The following is a 19,162-nucleotide window of genomic DNA, read 5'->3' on the forward strand; positions in this document are numbered from 1 at the left end:
TTTATTGATACATTAAAGTAACCAATCAACCTGAGCAGGTGAACATTGAAACAGACTCATGAGCAAGATGGAAACAAACTGGATGTATTTAATCAAAGACTGTGACATGAACTATAAAAACATTTTCATGGTGAATAAATTAGTGAATGAGATAAAACATGAGAACTAAAAGAGACTCAATCAGCCCATCAGAGTGTTAGCTAGCGAGCTAGAATCAAACGACACAATGCACACTTTCAACATGCTAATGACAGTTTATGGACACACTTACAACATGCACACAACACACTAACAACATACTTACAACATGACAACACATGCTCAGAATAACAACAAACAAGAAACTTTTATCTCCAAACATTGGTACATAAATCACACATTTTGACAAATGATAATAAAAAAATAAAAATCAAACACTAAACTAGGAATTAAAAACAATTTACAACAGTGTAAACGAATGGTGGAACGGTGAGGTCATCTGAGATCAACCTGCAGAAGAGATAAGAGGAGGGTGAGAGAAGTCCCAGAGCACCAAAGTACCAAACTCTTTGAGGAGGAGGTAACCCGTTACCTTGGTAACCGGCTGTTCCAAAGAAACCCTGCTTGTTGTATTTGCTGCTCTTGTCACCTGATGAGACATCATCCTCATTATTGTAGTCATTATTGATCACCATTATCATCATCCATATTAATATGAAGTACCGACAGTGGTACTGCTAGAAGTACTCACCGTAATTTTTGAGTGACTTCCCCTCTCCTTCCACCTCTGGGACGGGGCTCGGAGCGACTTCCTTCACTGGGGGAGGAATTGTAATGTTATTATCAACTGTGTGTGCGCGCGCGTGCGTGCGTGAGTGTGCGTGTGCGTCTGTGTCTAACCGTAGGATTTCACCGCCGCCTCTGGCTCCAGGGATGCAGGGTCATAGGTCAGGCCGGCCATTTCTGCAAGGAGATGAGCGAGAGAGTCAGTGACGCTTTTAAAGAGTTAAACAGAGTTTACAGAGTTACATACAACTACATAACACTACAGACTAAAACTAAGACTAATGTATTAATAGTTCTAACCCCACCCTACCGTATTGTCCAGATCTGATGTCACCTGCACCCAGCTGCTGAGACTCTGGCTCGCCTGTTAGAACAAAGGAGAACCTTAGAACATAAAAACTAGTGCAGGAGAACCTTAGATCATTCAAACTAGTACAGGAGAACTTTAGGACATCCAAACTAGAACAGGAGAACCTTAGGACATACAAACTAGTACAGGAGAACCTTAGGACATACAAACTAGAGCAGGAGAACCTTAGGACAGACAAACTAGAACAGGAGAACCTTAGAACATACAAACTAGTTTGGGTCTGGTCTAATCTAGTCCAAACCTATTTTGCGTCTGGTCTAGTTCTGGTATGGGTCCTGAACCACAGAACTGAAATTAGTTTCTACTCACCAGCAGTATCGAGGGGCTCTTTGGTGTAGGGAACCTTTCCAGCACCTGTTATAGTAAAAAAAAAAAAGAAGAGGAAAAAAAAAAAAGGTATTTCAGTCCCAAGGGCGTTTTGTTGATAGTTACTCCAGGATTGGGAATATTGAGCTACCGATATCAATGTATCTCACCATATCCTCCTGAGGACTTCGTTTTAGCATCCCCTGCTGCTTCTGGCTGGTACTGTGGTCCAGCTGTGGAAGGCAGAATCAATTCAAAATCTATGTAGGCTTTTTATAAAGCCAATGGAACCCCACAACAAAAAAAAATCAAAGATGCATTAACTGATAAGGAGAAAGCTTAACTAAAAAAGTATGTTTTAAGATTGTTATAAAATATTGCCAAATATGTTGAAGCTTGAGGAAAGAGAATATGAAAGAAAGAGTAATAGACAGACAGACACCGACAGAGAGACAGACAGGTTACCAAATGCTCCTTGTGGCTGATATTCAGACGGCCATCCTCCATAACCTGTAGAGAAAAAAAACAATATATGAATATTCTTTAGTTTCTTCTTATTCTTACTTTGTTAATAACAGCTACAAACACACACTTCCAGAAGCTGATTGGTGAACAAGACAGAGGAAGCTTGACCAACCTTGACCATATTTGGCAGCAGATTTCCCATCAGCCCCAGGAGCCTGTCCTCCATAAGGTCCTCCGTACCCTGAGGAGACAGGAATGATGTCAAACAGTCACATGACCCCATTCAGCCCATTGGCTGGAGATCAACAAGAATTATCAATCTCAGGTACGGGATTGTGTGTGTGTGTGTGTGTGTGTGTGTGTGTGTGTGTGTGTGTGTGTGTGTGTGTGTGTGTGTGTGTGTGTGTGTGTGTGTGTGTGTGTGTGTGTGTGTGTGTGTGTGTGTGTGTGTGTGTGTGTGTGTGTGTGTGCGCGCGCGAGCGCGAGCGAGCGAGTGAGTACCTGCTCCTAATCCTGGTGCATTGTGCCCTCCTTGTCCAGCACCATAACCTGGTAAAGAAAGCATTAACATTAACCTTCTAAACCTTTCATACATATTTTATCTAACATTATAATGCCAACAGTTCATCTTAATCTCCATATCCTGTAACGCATACAAATTTGACTGCATATGTAATATGACGTATTTTCTGTAATATATGTGAATGTGATTCCTGTATACCAGTCCCCTCACCGTACTGTCCGGCCCCTGGCCCCAGGGCCACGGGTTGACCAGCGAATGGGAGTCCTCCAATCCCTGAATCACAACACGCATCCTCACAACCATGTATTGACACATCCTGGCTAACATCCTCCTACTGGTATAACGTTGAGTTTGGAAAACAAGCAAGCTGGTTGGTCTCTCACCAATTCCAATCCTCAAAACCATTTACTCTGTCTCTTTGTTGCTATAGCAACCAGGAAGCTAGTCAGCAACCTTTCCACAGAGGTGGAAAGGTTGCTGACTAGCTTCCTGGTCTTTGGCGTGTGCGTGTGTTTGTGCATGTCCCTCACCATACTTAGTGAGGGATTTCTGGGGGCCCATCCCCTGGCCCCCGTACGGCAGTCCTCCCATCCCTGTAACCATGGAAACTGTTCAGAAAACTTTTCATTTTGCTAAGAGTCACAGAGAGCCCTGGTGTGTGGCATCGTCCTGGTCGACCTACCGCCATACGCGCCCCCGTAAGCCCCGCCCATCTGCCCGGCTCCGCCCATTTTCCCTGCCGCGTCCATTCCGGCTGGCTGGGCCTCAAACCGACTGCTTCCTGGGTCGTGACAACAAAGGAAACTCACATTGCTGCTTACTGTCAAGTCATCTAGCAGACGTTTTTATCCAAAGAGAAATACGGCGAGGACTTAGGGCCACATCTCGCTCAGGGATGCCTTCACATGGACTGTGGACATTAGGGAATAAAACCACGATTATTTCAGCTGAGGGTCAAAAACGGCAGACACAGCACTAGTTTACTTCAGAGAGAGGCAGGGTTGGGTCTCCGATTGGTACAGAGGAAAGGGGTGTGGTCTTACCATCTAGTCCTACAGGGACAGCTGCACCTGTAACAAAACACACAAAGTCACATAAAACACAATACATGCCTTATATATGGAATGTGGTCCTGTGTAGCTCAACTGGTAGGGCAGGGTATTAATTGCAAGGCAACTGCAGTTTGGGGCTAGGTAAGGGTTTAGTTAAGGGTGAACAAAGGTCATGGTATGTAGGTATGAGGTTGGGTTAAGGGCGTAGGAGGCTAAGTAAACGTTAGGTTAAAGTTAAGGTAGTCGGTTTGATTCCCACCATATTGTCCCTTAGTGTTCTGTCCTCTGTTTCCAGCTCCCCCCAGATGACCTGAGGGACCAGAAACCAAGCGATTAGAAGAATTAAGAAGAATAAACGTGCATGACATGAATGTGCACGAACACATATTAATGTATTAGCTGGTACCTGATTGTCCATTGAAAGCAGGCACTCCTTGACCAAGACCTGGAAAATAATCCAAAGAAAAACAAGAAACATTAGAATACAAAATCATGTTTACATACTGGGTTATGACCTTATCATCCTCCTCCTCTCCCCATACCTGCATATTCTGGTTGAACTCCTGCCCCATAGCCATGACCTGTAAGAACATTTTATTCCAAACATTAAGCCACCAAACACTGGCCTTGTTACGATGAGCCTAAAAAGCTACCTCAATTCATGTAATACTAAACCACCAGTATTATTATTATCGACATATGTATGATCTACATATGTAGGGTGTAGGTTGTCCTGTACCTGCTTTTCCATTCACAGCAGGGAGTCCTTGGCCGAGACATGGAGAAGAGACCAAAGAGATGTTAGTTTAGTTATTGTGAATAAATATGACAATATGATGCTTTCCCTCCCACTCTACCTCCAACACCCCTCTTCTTACCTGCATACTCTGGTTGTACTCCGGCCCCGTAGCCATAACCTGTGAGGACATTTGATTCCATACTTTAAACCACCAAACAATGACAGACCTAGATTAGATAAACAGTTTTCCTGGTCAAGATCTTCTATAGCCCTGATTGAGATTTGTTTTAATACAATAACAACATTTACATCCATACAGCATTGTAATATTACAAAACACTTAATGAGAATAATTGAAATCAAAAATGAAAAGAAGATTTTGGGGTGTTGTACCGTTGGCCGGCGCCCCTCCAAACGACGGGTTACCATAGTGGCCAGCCTCAGGGTATGCCCCTTGCCCGAACCCTGAGTCACAAACACACCCTCAGTCACATAACCAATACCAGCCTCACTTGATTCATGTTACACCATCACTAACCTAGCTTCACTTGTCTCATGTTACCCCAACACTAAACTAGCTTCACTTGTCTCATGTTACCCCAACACTAAACTAGCTTCACTTGATTCGTCTTATACTACACAGTGAATGGGTTTGGTTTGTAATAAAATTGACAAACGGATAGAACACAGCTCACCTGGCTGTTGACCGTAAGGAGAACCAAAACCTGAGGAAGTGAGGGGGAGATGGGAGAAAGATCATTATGCATTTAATAAAAATAAATCTTGTTTTTGCCATTAATTATGGATTCATAAATCTTTTAAGAGCTCTAAAAGGGCGTGTTCATGAAGTGGCCTGGGGTATGCTGTAATATGATCCGCTATCTGATCAGAGGCTTCCAAGGCTTGGTTAATCCAATGATGTACAAGCTCTACATGCATGTATATACATTTGTGTACCTGCTCCATGTCCTGGTACATTGTATCCACCTCCTTTTCCAGCACCATAACCTGTTGAAGTTACATTACATTAACCTTCTTAACGTCTTATACATATTAAATACTATAACACACTGTCACCAGATCATTCTCATGTAGAAAACGCATGTGTGGGTTGTTAGTCTTTGGAGAGCAGGTGTGTCTACCTGGTTTGGATGCTTTAGCCCCTCCTCCATTAGGATAAGCCCCTCCTCCATTAGGATAAGCACCTCCTCCATTAGGATAAGCCCCTCCTCCATTAGTGTAAGGCCCTGCAGTGCGTCCTGTCCAATCAGAACACCTCCATCATCAGCAGGTTATCTAACATCAGTGCCCTCTATGGGTTAAACTATGTAGGTGCAACATTTAAATATAGATTAAAAAAGATTACCGTTAGGTTTGCCTCCAAATTTGTTCAGGAAAGCAGCTCCTGCGCCATAACCTTTTTAGCACAAACCAAAAGTTAAGACATGCAATATATATACTAATACAGGAACTAAAAACAGTCGCTATGTTTTGTACTCCAGAGGATGATTGTGAAGACTTCAGACTTGTGGTTTGTAAACATCTTTAGTGGGTAATGTAGTCTTCAGGGTGGTTGTTTTACCTTTCTGGTTGGTACCAGAGGGCCCCAGTTCTGCTCCATAATCTGAAACGACAAGCGCTAAAAGTTCAACTAGCAACCCTTGTGTTTTGAAGCCGTCTCTGATGCGTTGGATTTAGCCTGGTCGCCTTACTAGCTCTCCTGGGAGTTAGAAGTTAGAAGTAAGTAAAAAAATAAATAAATAAACTCTCTACCAGGTCTGGGGATCTTCATCCACTGGCCCCCTGCTGTGGCGAGTCCACAGTCTGAAAGACGTGTTCAAATGTTCAGCCAACATACACATCTTAAGGTTGATCTTCATGTAGTTAGTGATTGGCATCATCATGGATATCAATGATTTGGTAGGTGTGTGATGGAAGTGGCGAGAGAGGTTTGTTATGGTTAGAGGTTCCAGGCATCACCTGGTTTGGCAGCTTTAGACCCCTCCACACTGATGGAAGCCCCGGCACTCTTCTCTGAGGGTCACAAAGATAGACAGGGCCAGGGGTCAGAGGTCAAACACCATCACGTCACATCTTCTCGGTTCATAGCTAGGATGGTGGTCCTATGGGTGTGATCTCTGAAATCAGATCCATGCTCGGGGAGTCAGACAGGACAGCACACACCACTGTTAGTGCAGAGAAATACACCAACACAGTGATTAATACTTCACAAATCAAGGTGGCGAGGGCTAGTACAGAGGTCAGAGTGATCAGCAGGTGAACGATGCTGAAATAAACATCTAAAACATCCGACGCAACAGCATGCAAGTGGATACAGCTGTGACAAGCCTGAGGTTCGAACAGCTTGGATTCACTCTGTTAAACACGGTCGTTTAACTGCACTAAGATCTGACAATTATATTTAACGAACCACTGCGTCAATATTGTGATTATATATAATTCTATGTATTAACTACAGTAGTGGTAGAGTAACTAACTACACACTAGATTATACTTGTTAGTGTACTTGGATCTATAGGATATATACGGAAACAATAGAGAACTTCAGCAGCATAGACTACATGACTGCCAAGAACTGTTGAGGAACTCTATAAGAAACAATTCTGCTCAGAGTGAATCCTTGCAAGTAAACGTTATCTCACAGATGTAACAGACACACAAGAGTGCTGACACACAGCAACTCGTGGTGAAAAACACAGCAGGTTTGACCCCGAGACGAGAACCCAGCATGGCTCCAGCATGCGCCACAAACGGACAACGTGCAAAGACAAACACACGTGCAAAGACAAACACACGTGCAAAGACAAACACACGTGTGCAACAACGCACACGGACCAGGTTTGCTCGCGGTCTCAACCAGAGACCCCTCGCCGGGCGTCGGTAGCTGGTGCTGGATGACCGCCCTCTCTGGCACCAACTCCTGGCCGATGTCCCCTTTAGTGGTCGCCACGGTTTCGGGCAGCGGTGCGAGACCGTCGACCCCCTCAGGGGCCAGCAGGCCGGTGAGCTCGGGCCCAGGGAGGAGTGCCGTCTCGGGGGCGTTCTGCTCGGGCAGTTCGCTGCCCGTCAAATACCCTGGGGGGTCCAAACGCAGGTCAATCCCCCCCCAAGTCCTCAACACTGTTGACTCACTAGGTAAGAGCTGGAGGGTGCATGCTTCAAAATCAGAAGTCCGGATCCTTCAGCAGGAGAGAACTCGCACATTAGTGGATACAAGTCAGTTTTGGAGGGATTTCACCACATATTCCCAGGGCGTTTCATTGGGTGACATGCAGATGGACTCATGCCGGTTCTACGACCGCATGCCGCATCACTGGTCCAGATGGAGAACATGCACCAGAACGCCCAGATCCAGACCAGAGCCACTTGGAGGCGTTGTGGATATTAATGGCCGCTAGGGGCCCGTTCCCCTGCCAGAGGCCCCAGGATTGCTTGTAGAAAGTGGTCATACCGTTAAACAACACAGCATACTTGAGCCAATCATTTTGAATAAAGGCTGTTCTCTTGGAATTGTAATTTGGAAGTCCAATAAGGATTTGGTTCACTAACATTAAAGTAATTAAACATTTACTGAAATTAAACCGCTTTTAAAAGGCCCTCATCTACCCTTTCGTGTCATAATTGTGAGCGTCCAAAAATGGAGTATCATTCAAACCCATCTCAGGTGTTACTGAGGGTTAAGTCCCATGACTTCACAAAACACAACATGCCTGGTTGATTAGTTATCAATCCATGCTAAGGAACAGTTGGTTAATTTTCTATTATGGGTTCCCTCATGTCACAACCTGTTTATGATCTTTGTTAAACTATAGGGCTGAAGTCAAATGACACGGCAAAGCATGCATGTTTGACAAGTCTCAGGGGTCTTTTAATGGAAACAATTATTTGATGATGCATGAGAAAGAGTTGCCGGTGTTTGGTTTTGGTTAGGGATTTTGATTGATGAAGAACATTACAGAAGAAGTCTGGATTTAAAAACGCTATGGCAATCTATGTTGTGACGTCATCATTACGCGACACACAATTTTGCGGGACCTGGGGAAGTTTACCCATTTCAGGAGTGGACTGCGTTCCCTGAGGAACCTCAGGTCCAGACTCTGTTACTCCTGGCTGGGGGGTGGCCTCTAGCAGAACATCAGTCACACGCTCTTCAGGGTGCTGGGTCACGTTCTGGTCTTGGGTGGGTTCTGGTTCTGGTTCTGCTGGTTTGGGCTCTGGGGTAATGTCTGGTTCTGGTGAGGAGCTGTGTGACTGGAGCTGCGTTGGAGGCATCTCCTGGGGCTTCCCGTGCGTGTCCACTAGAGGGAACCCGCCCAGGGACTCATGGATGTGGTCTGGTGAGACTCCGCTCTCACCCTTGTTGTTAGATACCTTCTGCTGATCCGCACTCTGAGTTCCCGATTGGCCCTTCCCCGTTTGAACTCCCCTATCGTAGTCTGGGAATATAGCACACATAGCATCTACCACAACCTCTGAAGTACATAGATAGGTGGTTGCTATAGATACAGAGGTGGTTGCTGTGGATACAGAGGTGGTTGCTATAGATACAGAGGTGGTTGCTAAAGATACAGAGGTGGTTGCTAAAGATACAGAGGTGGTTGCTAAAGATACAGAGGTGGTTGCTAAAGATACAGAGGTGGTTGCTAAAGATACAGAGGTGGTTGCTAAAGATACAGAGGTGGTTGCTAAAGATACAGAGGTGGTTGCTAAAATGACATAGGTGGTTGGTATGGATACAGAAGGGGTTGCTAAATTGACATAGTTGGTTGCTACAGATACAGAGGGTTTTAGTTGACCACATGGATAGATGGGCAGTAAATATCAGCAGGATGAGCCAACTTTAGTAATGTTTCTCTGCACTTGTATTTTGGTCCACCAAGGCTGGACCAATTGGTCCACCAAGCCCTACAAACCACCAGTTATTCCCCAATCAGCTAACCCAAGCATCACGTGACCAGATTTACATCCCATCAAACACAGAACTACAGCAACGCGAGATCCTCCACAGCAGGGCGGTAGGGAGGATTTCTTTTAAGTTTATGTTACCATTCGGTATCAAAGAACAACGATATGTGCTTACCACCGTTGACTCCTTTGACTGCAGAGCCAGGCCCGTCAGCTCCAGCACTGGGCCCCAGAGCTGCAGCGCTCGGGGAGACGGCTCCAGCTTCAGGCGCGCCATAGCCTGAGACGGAACAGACCAGGAATGCTACCAAGGCTACGGTCCACGTCCTGATGACTTAACTGTGAGTCCATTCAATGGAGGAAAATTGGGTCCCACCCAATTATAGGGACTCACCCTTCTGCTTAGCGCCATATCCGTTCGCAGGACCCCCTGGTGCTTCTGCCGCGGCGGGGTCGTAACCTTGAGGATAAACGGAGCGTTTCATAGCAGGAAGATGCTGGTAACCACTGGTGACAGGAGTGTCCTTTTACAGGCTTCCAACATGTCATTAGCTTTAGCATTAGTTAAACTGTTGGATTCAGCATAGGCAGAAGCTTTACCATTGGCTCTGAATGTAATATTAGCTGACAACAAATGAAGCTTTAGCATCTACGATGAGAGCCCCCCTTGTTATGTGTAAGACAGTCAAATCCAAGAGAATTTAGTTGAAATGTGTGCAGTCCGAAAAGTTAGTCAAGTGAGCAGTCCCAAGTTCTTTTACCATTTGGTTGGGCTCCGTATCCGTTTGGAACACCAGAATAAACTACAGGACACAGAAAAAACTGTCAAGTCCATCCATTGACTCATCTTCCATTATAGTCATTCGTCTACCTCTCATCTGTGAGTATATGGTGGGTGCTACGCTCCAGGCTTACCTGCTTTATCTGCTGCCGGGCTGGGGTTGCCACGTCCTGGGAGGAACCCAGCTAACACACCTTGAATCAACCAAGCATCATAATAGCATCAACCTAAGATCACCCTAGGATCCACCTTGCACAGTATTAGCGTTAAACCAGCATTGACCTAGCATTATAATAGCCTCAACCTTGCCCCGTTCTAGCATCATATAAGCATTTACATAGCACCACACTAGCATGGTTATTCTGGTCTTCACCTTTGGCCTGGCCTTGGTTTCCCTTGGCAACACCGGCTCCAGCACCGTAACCTAGTGATGAGATGAAGGAACAGGAAGTACAATGTTGTTTTGTGACGACCAGAAACTAAATAACTCTTTATAGGCCTCGCTATAGTGTTGTATGCAGGTTGTGTATGACCAACAGGTTGCAATACTTTGCATGTCTTTGTCATTTCTACAAACCGTTTCCTTTGGTTCCTTGTCCATTAGCCAAGCCAGCCTGTGCACCATAACCTGAAATACAAATGATTATGTTTACATGACTTAGGCTGCGCGCGTGCGTGCGTGCGAGTGTGTTTCAATTTGAGATCATATTTGTTAATCTACAAACCCTTTCCTTTGGTTCCTTGTCCATTAGCTGGTCCTGCTTGGGCACCATAACCTGAAATATAGATTATGAAATGGTTACGCGTGCGCGTGTGTGTATTGATGAGGTTGAGATCATATTTGTCAATCTACAAACCGTTTCCTTTGGTTCCTTGTCCATTAGCTGTTCCTGCTTGGGCACCATAACCTGAAATCATAGATTATGACATGGTTACATGAAGTGCGTGTGTGTTTATTTGAATTTGAGATCATATTTATTCATCTACAAACCGTTTCCTTTGGTTCCTTGTCCATTAGTTGGTCCTGCATGCGCACCATAACCTGAAATTCATATTTGTGCTTTATTAATCTATTACAGCATGTATTCATATACAGATCTACATCTGTCTTGTTCCAACAGAACAACATTTGATCCCCAGAGGGAATAATCACATCAATGTATGACACAGTATCATGTTTTGACTAGAAGACTAGCTGTTAATAAACATGGGTTAGGCATCTGTTCAAAGGGTATCATTAGGTCGTAAACTAGTAGTTACCGTTGAACCGGGCTCCATAGCCATTAGGCACAGCAGCAGCTGGCTGGTAGCCTGCAGTAGGTCAAGAGTATTGAACATTAGGTATTAAGAAAAGTAAACATCAAATATAGTAGGATACCATTTTTTTCATGATCATATTGATTATTTCAGCTGGAGGGAAACTTATTTACCGTTTGGTTTGGCACCTTGACCGTTCTGAGACCCATAACCAGCTGGAACAAACAGGAAAACAGCTTCATCACTAAGTCATTAAGGAAAATATTGGCATGATGGCCATGGAAACTGCTACAGCCACATAGTAATACTTGGTAGTTCATGTGGTAGTTAATAGGCAAGTTTATGTGGTGGTTAATAGGTAAGGTCAGATGATAGTTAATAGGTTAATTGGACAGCTCATGTGGTGGAATATATCGTTAGTTTAGTTTAGGTTCTCCACCTGGCTTTGGCCCCTTCATCCCTCCTGGGAGGAACCCAGCTCCTAGCGCTGAACCGGCCCTTTGGTACCCAGCAGTCTTTGCAGGACCTGGAGAAACACAGCAAACATACAGGTCAGCCACTAGAACATACTATACAACTAGAACGCATGATTAAACAACTAGAACACTATAGATCTAATTAAAAATAGAGTAACTGGAATATACTAAAGAACAATCACGAACTATACAATCCTATAGAATACCTTGGATATATAGAAATAGAACACGCATCATCCCATAGAAGATATAATAGTGTTAACCTGAGGGAATCCTTCACCGGTTGAGACTTACCTCTGCTGGGCTGAGCTCCATAACCTCCTAGAGAGACAAGGGATCACATGGTTAGACTGAGCATAGATTGTCCTCACATCAACATCTCACCTGACAAGACCCTCACCTGTCATGGGGTTCCCAGCCAGCTGGGGGCCCTGGTTGACACCGAGGCCCTGACCTGCTCCTATAACAGAAGACCAAGAGTCCACACTTGGTTATACCTGGTAGTACACACCTGGTGGTTCAGCTACCAATACTTTGGGACGAATGCACTATTGTCAGATACCTCATATTGCAGTCATATACAAATGTTTCTATAAAGTCTCAAATAAACTCAATGTCATGGGTAGAGGAGGGATAAAGGGTGAGGCAGATGAGGTGAAGGAAGAGGAGGGGTGAGGAATACGAGGGTGAGGAAGAGGATGTGTACCATAGGTTGGTTGTCCGTTGCCCTTCGTTGGTTTACCGGTGGCTCCGAGGTGAGCTAGAAAACACAAAACGCAATCAAGAACCCAGCTCTGTACACGGTAATATATGTTCTGTCGGACGTCTGCATTTAAACAAACCGTTTCCTCCGTTAGCCTGTCCAGCATAGGCGCCATAACCTGAAACACACATTATTTAATGTTACCGATAATTTCACATGCAGGTTTTGGGAGATAAGTTAGTATTTCATGTTAAATTACTCAGACCGACACCACCTCAGAAGAAAATGCTTTCACATAATTGATTCATTGCGCGCGTGCGAGATACATGTAACATACCGTTGCCTTTGGCTGCTTTTCCATTAGTTTGACCTGCATGTGCACCATAACCTGTAATGTACATTGTGTTAAACATGGTGTGAACGTGCATGTGGGTGTGTCTGCATATTCATACATTATAATATTGTTTTATTCATGTACAAACCGTTTCCTTTCGTTCCCTGTCCATTAGCTGGTCCAGCGTGGGCCCCGTAACCTAAAACGTTTGGGTTCATACAGGTTTATATGTGTTACATTTACGTGTTTATACGCGTTACATTTACGTGTGCGTGTGTGCGTGCGTGCGTGCGTGCGTGCGTGGCCTTTACGAACCATTTCCTTTGGTTGCCTGTCCGTTGCCTTGTCCTGCCTGAGCACCATAACCTGAAATGTATATAATTATTAACATATATGTATCAGTGTTATAGGCAATTTATTACATAGATGAATGTTTACTGCATGGTAATATACCATTTCCTTTGGTTGCCTGTCCGTAGCCTTGTCCTGCCTGAGCACCATTACCTGGAACATAGATTGACGTTAAATGACATGCATGCAATGCAATAACATGTTACCTATGAATGGAACACGCATGTATTAATACCATTTCCTTTGTTTGCTTGTCCGTTGGCTTGTCCTGCCTGAGCACCATAACCTGAAATAGAGGCTCATGTTAAATTACATGCATCAAAGGCAATAACATGTTATCTTAACTGTAACACGCATGTTATATATTAATGTAATACACATTTATTAATACCGTTTCCTTTGGTTGCTTGTCCGTTGCCTTGTCCTGCCTGAGCACCATAACCTAAAATATAATTTAATGTTAAAAAACATGTATGCATGGCAATAACATGTTACATATGAATTTAACACGTATGTTTTATATTCATGTAGCAAGCATGTACAGTATGTAATATACCGTTTCCCTTGTTTGCTTGTCCATTGCCTTGTCCTGCGTGTGCACCATAACCTGAAATATCGATTCATGTTAATTTACATGCATGTAAGGCAGTACCATGTTATATATTAATGTAACACCCATGTATGTGATATACCGTTTCCTTTGGTTGCTTGTCCATTATTTGTTCCTGCGTGTGCACCATAACCTGAAATATAGATTCATGTTAAATTGCATGCATACATGTAGTATGTTTTAGGTATATGTATTTAACATGCATGCATATTTAATGTTATATACCGTTTCCTTTGGTTCCCTGTCCATTATTCGGTCCTGGGTGAACACCGTAACCTGAAATATAGGTTCATGTTAAATGACATGCAAGCATTGCTTTAACATGTTATATATTAATGTAATAAGCATGTATGTAATACCGTTTCCTTTAGTTGCTTGTCCATTATTTGGTCCAGCGTGTGCACCGTATCCTGAAATATAGATTCATGTTCAATTCCATGTATGCATGGCAATAACATGTTATATACATTTAACACGCATGTTAAATATTGATGTAACACGAATGTATGCAATACCGTTTCCTTTAGTTGCTTGTCCATTATTTGGTCCAGCGTGTGCACCGTATCCTGAAATATAGATTGATGTTCAATTACATGTATGCATGGCAATAACATGTAATATACATTTAACACGCATGTTAAATATGAATGTAACACGCATGTTATAAATTAATTTAACACGTATGTATTAATACCGTTTCCTTTGTTTGCTTGTCCGTTGCCTTGTCCTGCCTGAGCACCATAACCTGAAATATAGATTGATGTTAAATAACATGCATGCATGCATGTATCGAGGTAACATATGTTATGAGTGTATGTATTTAACATGCAGGTATGTAAATAAATAATACCATTTCCTTTGGTTACTTGTCCATTATTTGGTCTGGCATGAGCACTGTAACCTGAAATATAGGCTCATGTTCATTGACATTTATCAAAGTATCGTATAGGTATATGTATTTAACATGCTTGCATGCATATCAAAGGTAATATAGCATTTCCTTTGTTTGCCTGTGCATTATATTATATATTATTACATTATATTAATGTAACACTCATGTTATGTATGAATGTAGCATGCATGTATGTAATACCGTTTCCTTTGGTTGCTTGTCCATTATTTGTTCCTGCGTGTGCACCATAACCTGAAATATAGGTTTGTGTTAAATTACATGCATGCATGGCAATAACATGTTGTATGTGAATGTAACACACATGTATTAATACCGTTTCCTTTGGTTGCTTGTCCATTATTTGGTCCAGCGTGTGCACCATAACCTGAAATATAGATTTATGTTCAATTACATGCATGCATGTATCGTGTTATGTATGCATTTGACATGCATGTATGCATATTAAAGTAATATACCATTTCCTTTAGTTGCCTGTCCGTTGCCTTGTCCTGCCTGAGCACCATAACCTGAAATATACTCTCATGTTAAAATACACACATTCATGTATCAAAGTAACTTGTTTTATGAGTACATGAATTTAACATGCGTGTATGTATATTAAATGTAATATACCGTTTCCTTTGGTTGCTTGTCCATTATTTGGTCCTGCGTGTGCAGCGTAACCTGAAATAAAGGTTTGCGTTAAATGACAAACATGTACCGAAGTATGTTATAGGTATATGTATTGAACATGTATGTATGTATATTATACCATTTCCTTTGTTTGCTTGTCCATTATTTTGTCCTGCTTGCGCAGCGTAACCTGAAATAAAGGTTTGTGTTAAATCGCATGCATGCATGTATCAAAGTTTATTGTGAGTTTGCATTTAACATGCATGCATGTATATTAAATGTAATATACCGTTTCCTTTGGTTCCCTGTCCGTTCGCCTGTCCTGCGTGAGCACCGTAACCTGAAACATAAACTTATATTAAACATGGTGTAGCACACATGCATGGATGAACGTACTGAACATATATGTAACCTGTATGTTACGTTGCATGTCAAATGTCTTCATGAACGTTGCATGTAATCTACAAACAGCTCATCTTGGTTCCCAGTGCGTTAGCCTTTCTTTTTTTTTTTTTTTTTTTCATCTACATTCATTTATAATATAAAATTATCCTGTTACCGTTTCCGTTCATGGCCCGTCTGCTTGAAGGTCCAAATTGAGCCCCATATCCTGAAAACATTCCAACGTTAAACAGTGTGTGCGTGTGCGTGTGTGTGTGTGTGAGAGATTATGTATTTAACAAACCGTTTCCTTTAGTTCCCTGTCCATATGGTTTTCCTGCATGGGCACCATTACCTGAAATATATCGATATTTTAACCCAACTTATATCCACATAGAACATACGTCTGCTATATGTGAATGTTCTGCAAACATTAATGCACTGTTTAATTTGGATTACTGTTGTCCTGATGCCTTCTATTAAGAGTTATTAACGAGTCCACCCACCATTAGACTGGGGACGAGCGAAGGCAGCGCCACCTACAGGCCGGACACAGATCATATTGTATCAAAAGACATTTCATAGAGTTGATCCTTTGTGTTGATTATGTTTGTACCATAGACATGGTGAATCAAGATGATATATTGCGTTAAATAATAACTGATATGATAAATGGCAATTCACCAACCTGCCCCTTTGATTGGCTCCCTTCCCTGTCCGTTCTGAGCCCCTGAAGGCCCGCCCACACCTGGAAGCACATTAATATTACATATAGTTTACATTTAAAGATCAACTACAAATCTGACCACATTCTCTCCTCACCTGTGGCCACACTGAGGCCAACCCTGATCAATGCATTATTTGTGTGTGGTTAATTGAATTGGTCAAAATAGTCCAAACTGTTGTAGTTTGACTTTGAAACTACACAAGTTTGAAACGTTTAATTCACCTTTAGAAGGCATCAACATTCTTCCGATGCCGCGGCCATTTTGAACTTCCATTCCTAAAATGAAGGAGAGGAGCAAGATGAGAAGGAGTATAGCAGGCACAGGTGTATGATCTGGTGCGACGCGGTCTGGACAGAATATATACGCCGGTAACAGGTCAGGACATACCATTTGTTGGAGCTCTTTGTCCGTTGGGTACTCCATAAGTAGAGCCATAACCTTGAACAAAGAAAAACATGTTAACCCTTAGCCTCCCTATCTGTTAATGTGACAGTATGCATTATTGTCATAATCATGTTGTATTAACATGTAACAAAACGTATTGACAGCCAACAGTTTGTTGTATTGAAATGTAATGTTGTATTGTATTGACATGTAACAGTTTGTTTTCATATGAGCTGATTTACCCGCAGCGTATCCGTTGGGAACCCCACCAGCAGGTCCATATCCTAAGAAAATACAGAACACCGTTTACCGGGTAACTTTATGGCAGACTTTAATATGAAATAAGTTAGTTAAGTAATAGTCAAGTTTACCTGAATGGGAAAGAGGCTTGTTAAGATAAGTGATAGTTAAGGTAAGTTAAGTGATCTTTTAACCAAGTTAAGTTATGGTTCATTTAATAGTTCAGCTGAATGGGGAGGCTGTTCGGAGCGCCCCTCACAGTCACATGCCAGGTTTAGCCGCCTTAGATCACCATGGAAACGCAGATATGCGCCGTATTTTCACGAGATCACACAAACTCCTGGGGAAAACGGAAAAGAGGCTACCTCTCTTAAGAGACGCAGATCCAGCGTTGCTACGGTAACAGGCCACCGGGCAAACCTGACATGATTGTTTGAAATTTGGCAGACACACACCACTCCATCTCTCTCCTCATCTCCGTCTCTCTCCCTGCCGCCAACTCTTCCCATCACCGTTGCTTATACTCAGGCTGATCTGAATTTAAAGGTTTACTTTATGACCAGCCAAGTTACTTAAAAATATAAAGAAAAAATACGAAAAGCCATTTTTGCTAATATTTTTAAACCATTGGTTTAAGTCTTAATTTTCTTTTTAGCCAAATCCTGCTGTGGAGGGCCTAAACTCTTCATCCTTCAGCTGTAAGAACGAAGCGGCTACGAGCTAACTTCGGGAACAACGTCGCCAAACGTGGAGGTCGTCTCACCTCTCATCTGCACCTCCTGCAGGAACAGCAGCAACACCGCCGTCCGCATCGCCTGGCCCGTCGCCCGGGAAACCCCCTGATATAACCCCATCGCCTTGAACACGCTGCAGCACAAGCCCGAGAGAGACGGCAGAGGAGACAGTAGGAGGGTGCCTAGGACCCTAGGGGCCTCATATACCCTCCGTCTCTCGCAGGAACCCCCCCCCCCCCCCCTTCTGGCTGTGGCTCCTCCTCCCTTGGTCATCAGTTGGTTCCCGTTTACACGGCAAACAACTCTCCACTTAAAGTGCCCCCAGACAGAGTGTAACTGATGGGGGGGGGGGGCCCTGTGCAGAGGCCCCAACCTTGTCAACAAAGTGCTTGTATACTTAGCACTGACCCGCCACACATTAGCAGGGCAATAGGGGTTCTAAATTGGGTTTAAAAGACTGCAGATGACTGCAGATGCCATCCATCCAAATAACCAACTCAACACACCAACACACTGGACAACGGCAGGATACCAGAAGAAGCAATCCGTCAGACGCCCTGTGGTGAGACAGGAGGCCAAAATACCTTCTGTGGACATGCATCATTCCAGAGCAAACACAATTATTTAGTTTGACTATCAGAAGCTGTATGATGTGCAGTTTATGGAGATCCAGTGAGAGCCTGATCAAAGGTCTAGCCTTGCAGCTATAAACTGGTAGACCCAACGTTTGAGTTGAGATTACCTCATCCATAAACCTCTTCACTGAGGGTCGTGGTCCGATCTTGGGGGGGGGTCAAGGAGAACCTTAACCCTGTATGGACACATCTACGCTTCAGAGCTCTGCCACTTCTGAGAAAAGATGACGTTATGGATAATTCGAAGAGAGACAAGCTTCTTGTGTGTTTTAAAGAAGAGAAGAAACGAGGGAAGATCTCTCGCCTCCCGACCGGATTCCTCAGCTCACTGCCAAATCCTCATCCGGGGGTCAGGGAGTGGTGGTGGGCTCCAGCTGGCCAGACCCCTCACACACTTGGATGTCTCCCCACCAAGCCATCTTCACCATGTTCCGGAATAAACCTAGATCACATGTCTACAAGCATTTGTCGTTTGTTGAACCCACGTAGTATAAGTTTTAAATTACACTTTGTTGATAAGTTCCCACACTTAAAACTTATTGGAGTTACAAATTCATGCATTTGCTAATGGTGGGTGCTTTTTAGATTCATTTCAAATCTTTAGTGACTGGTTCTAGTTGGAGACAGTGTTGAGCTGTGACATTGCAAGGCCCGAGTTTTGGGTTTTATGTTTGACGAGGAGATGCTGAGCCTTTTAAGGGCTGTTGACACATAAACGAGATGTGTGGAAACATGGCCGACAGTTTCATGACAGTTATGGCAGACAGTTTCATGACAGCTTAGGTCGCATCTGACCGTGTCTTGCCAAGCCATACCATCTTCAAGAACTGCATAGAATGAGTCTTCAAAATGGTCTGAGGAAATACAATTCATAAAA

At 43.3% G+C, this 19,162-nt stretch overlaps 2 protein-coding genes across 51 annotated transcripts; both read right to left on the reverse strand.

Moving 5' to 3' along the window:
* Positions 1–68: 68 nt before the first annotated feature.
* Positions 69–4,756, reverse strand: LOC132446839 (keratin-associated protein 19-2-like). The gene is made up of 20 exons (XM_060037361.1): positions 4,614–4,756; positions 4,360–4,398; positions 4,221–4,247; positions 4,024–4,062; positions 3,888–3,926; positions 3,741–3,791; positions 3,473–3,499; positions 3,112–3,210; positions 2,960–3,022; positions 2,640–2,702; positions 2,408–2,455; positions 2,079–2,147; positions 1,907–1,951; positions 1,612–1,674; positions 1,445–1,489; positions 1,076–1,129; positions 880–942; positions 731–796; positions 572–628; positions 69–489 (listed from the first exon to the last, which is right to left on the reverse strand). The coding sequence occupies exons 8-20, from the start codon at positions 3,176–3,178 to the stop codon at positions 485–487; spliced, it is 708 nt and encodes a 235-aa protein (XP_059893344.1). The 5' UTR covers positions 3,179–3,210; positions 3,473–3,499; positions 3,741–3,791; positions 3,888–3,926; positions 4,024–4,062; positions 4,221–4,247; positions 4,360–4,398; positions 4,614–4,756; the 3' UTR covers positions 69–484.
* A 79-nt stretch (positions 4,757–4,835) lies between these two features.
* On the reverse strand, positions 4,836–17,792 carry cmn (calymmin). 50 transcript variants are annotated; one of them, XM_060037303.1, is made up of 51 exons: positions 17,680–17,792; positions 16,919–16,960; positions 16,680–16,730; positions 16,514–16,567; positions 16,253–16,312; positions 16,071–16,103; positions 15,869–15,919; positions 15,743–15,793; positions 15,473–15,523; positions 15,323–15,373; positions 15,184–15,234; positions 15,027–15,077; positions 14,885–14,935; positions 14,752–14,802; positions 14,509–14,559; positions 14,353–14,403; positions 14,018–14,068; positions 13,884–13,934; positions 13,741–13,791; positions 13,605–13,655; positions 13,440–13,490; positions 13,284–13,334; positions 13,151–13,201; positions 13,013–13,063; positions 12,846–12,896; positions 12,701–12,751; positions 12,503–12,541; positions 12,367–12,420; positions 12,061–12,120; positions 11,955–11,978; positions 11,624–11,710; positions 11,358–11,399; positions 11,188–11,238; positions 10,919–10,969; positions 10,785–10,835; positions 10,653–10,703; positions 10,505–10,555; positions 10,301–10,351; positions 10,062–10,121; positions 9,908–9,949; positions 9,541–9,606; positions 9,322–9,426; positions 8,291–8,677; positions 7,077–7,316; positions 6,201–6,254; positions 5,994–6,044; positions 5,803–5,844; positions 5,587–5,637; positions 5,363–5,479; positions 5,178–5,228; positions 4,836–4,945 (listed from the first exon to the last, which is right to left on the reverse strand). In XM_060037303.1, the coding sequence occupies exons 1-51, from the start codon at positions 17,768–17,770 to the stop codon at positions 4,851–4,853; spliced, it is 3,324 nt and encodes a 1,107-aa protein (XP_059893286.1). In that variant the 5' UTR covers positions 17,771–17,792; the 3' UTR covers positions 4,836–4,850. The 50 variants fall into 50 exon arrangements, with proteins under 50 accessions (XP_059893286.1, XP_059893284.1, XP_059893296.1 ...); XM_060037301.1 differs by having other exon boundaries at positions 11,955–11,981; XM_060037313.1 differs by lacking the exon at positions 15,743–15,793 and having other exon boundaries at positions 11,955–11,981.
* Positions 17,793–19,162: the final 1,370 nt, after the last annotated feature.

This window comes from Gadus macrocephalus, chromosome 18 (genome assembly GCF_031168955.1).
Source record: "Gadus macrocephalus chromosome 18, ASM3116895v1".
Taxonomy (NCBI): Eukaryota; Metazoa; Chordata; class Actinopteri; order Gadiformes; family Gadidae; genus Gadus; species Gadus macrocephalus.

Coding starts and splice junctions, on each gene's coding strand:
- LOC132446839 (XM_060037361.1), bottom strand. CDS start 3,178: ATGGACGCGGCAGGGAAAATGGGCGGAGCCGGGCAGATGGGCGGGGCT. Junction 1,952..2,078: donor TGCTGCCAAATATGGTCAAG/GTTGGTCAAGCT, acceptor TTTTCTCTACAG/GTTATGGAGGATGGCCGTCT. Junction 943..1,075: donor CATCAGATCTGGACAATACG/GTAGGGTGGGGT, acceptor ATCTCCTTGCAG/AAATGGCCGGCCTGACCTAT.
- cmn (XM_060037301.1), bottom strand. CDS start 17,770: ATGGGGTTATATCAGGGGGTTTCCCGGGCGACGGGCCAGGCGATGCGG. Junction 16,961..17,679: donor GCAGGAGGTGCAGATGAGAG/GTGAGACGACCT, acceptor GTATTTTCTTAG/GATATGGACCTGCTGGTGGG. Junction 14,404..14,508: donor ACAAGTAACCAAAGGAAATG/GTATTATTTATT, acceptor TCTATATTTCAG/GTTATGGTGCTCAGGCAGGA.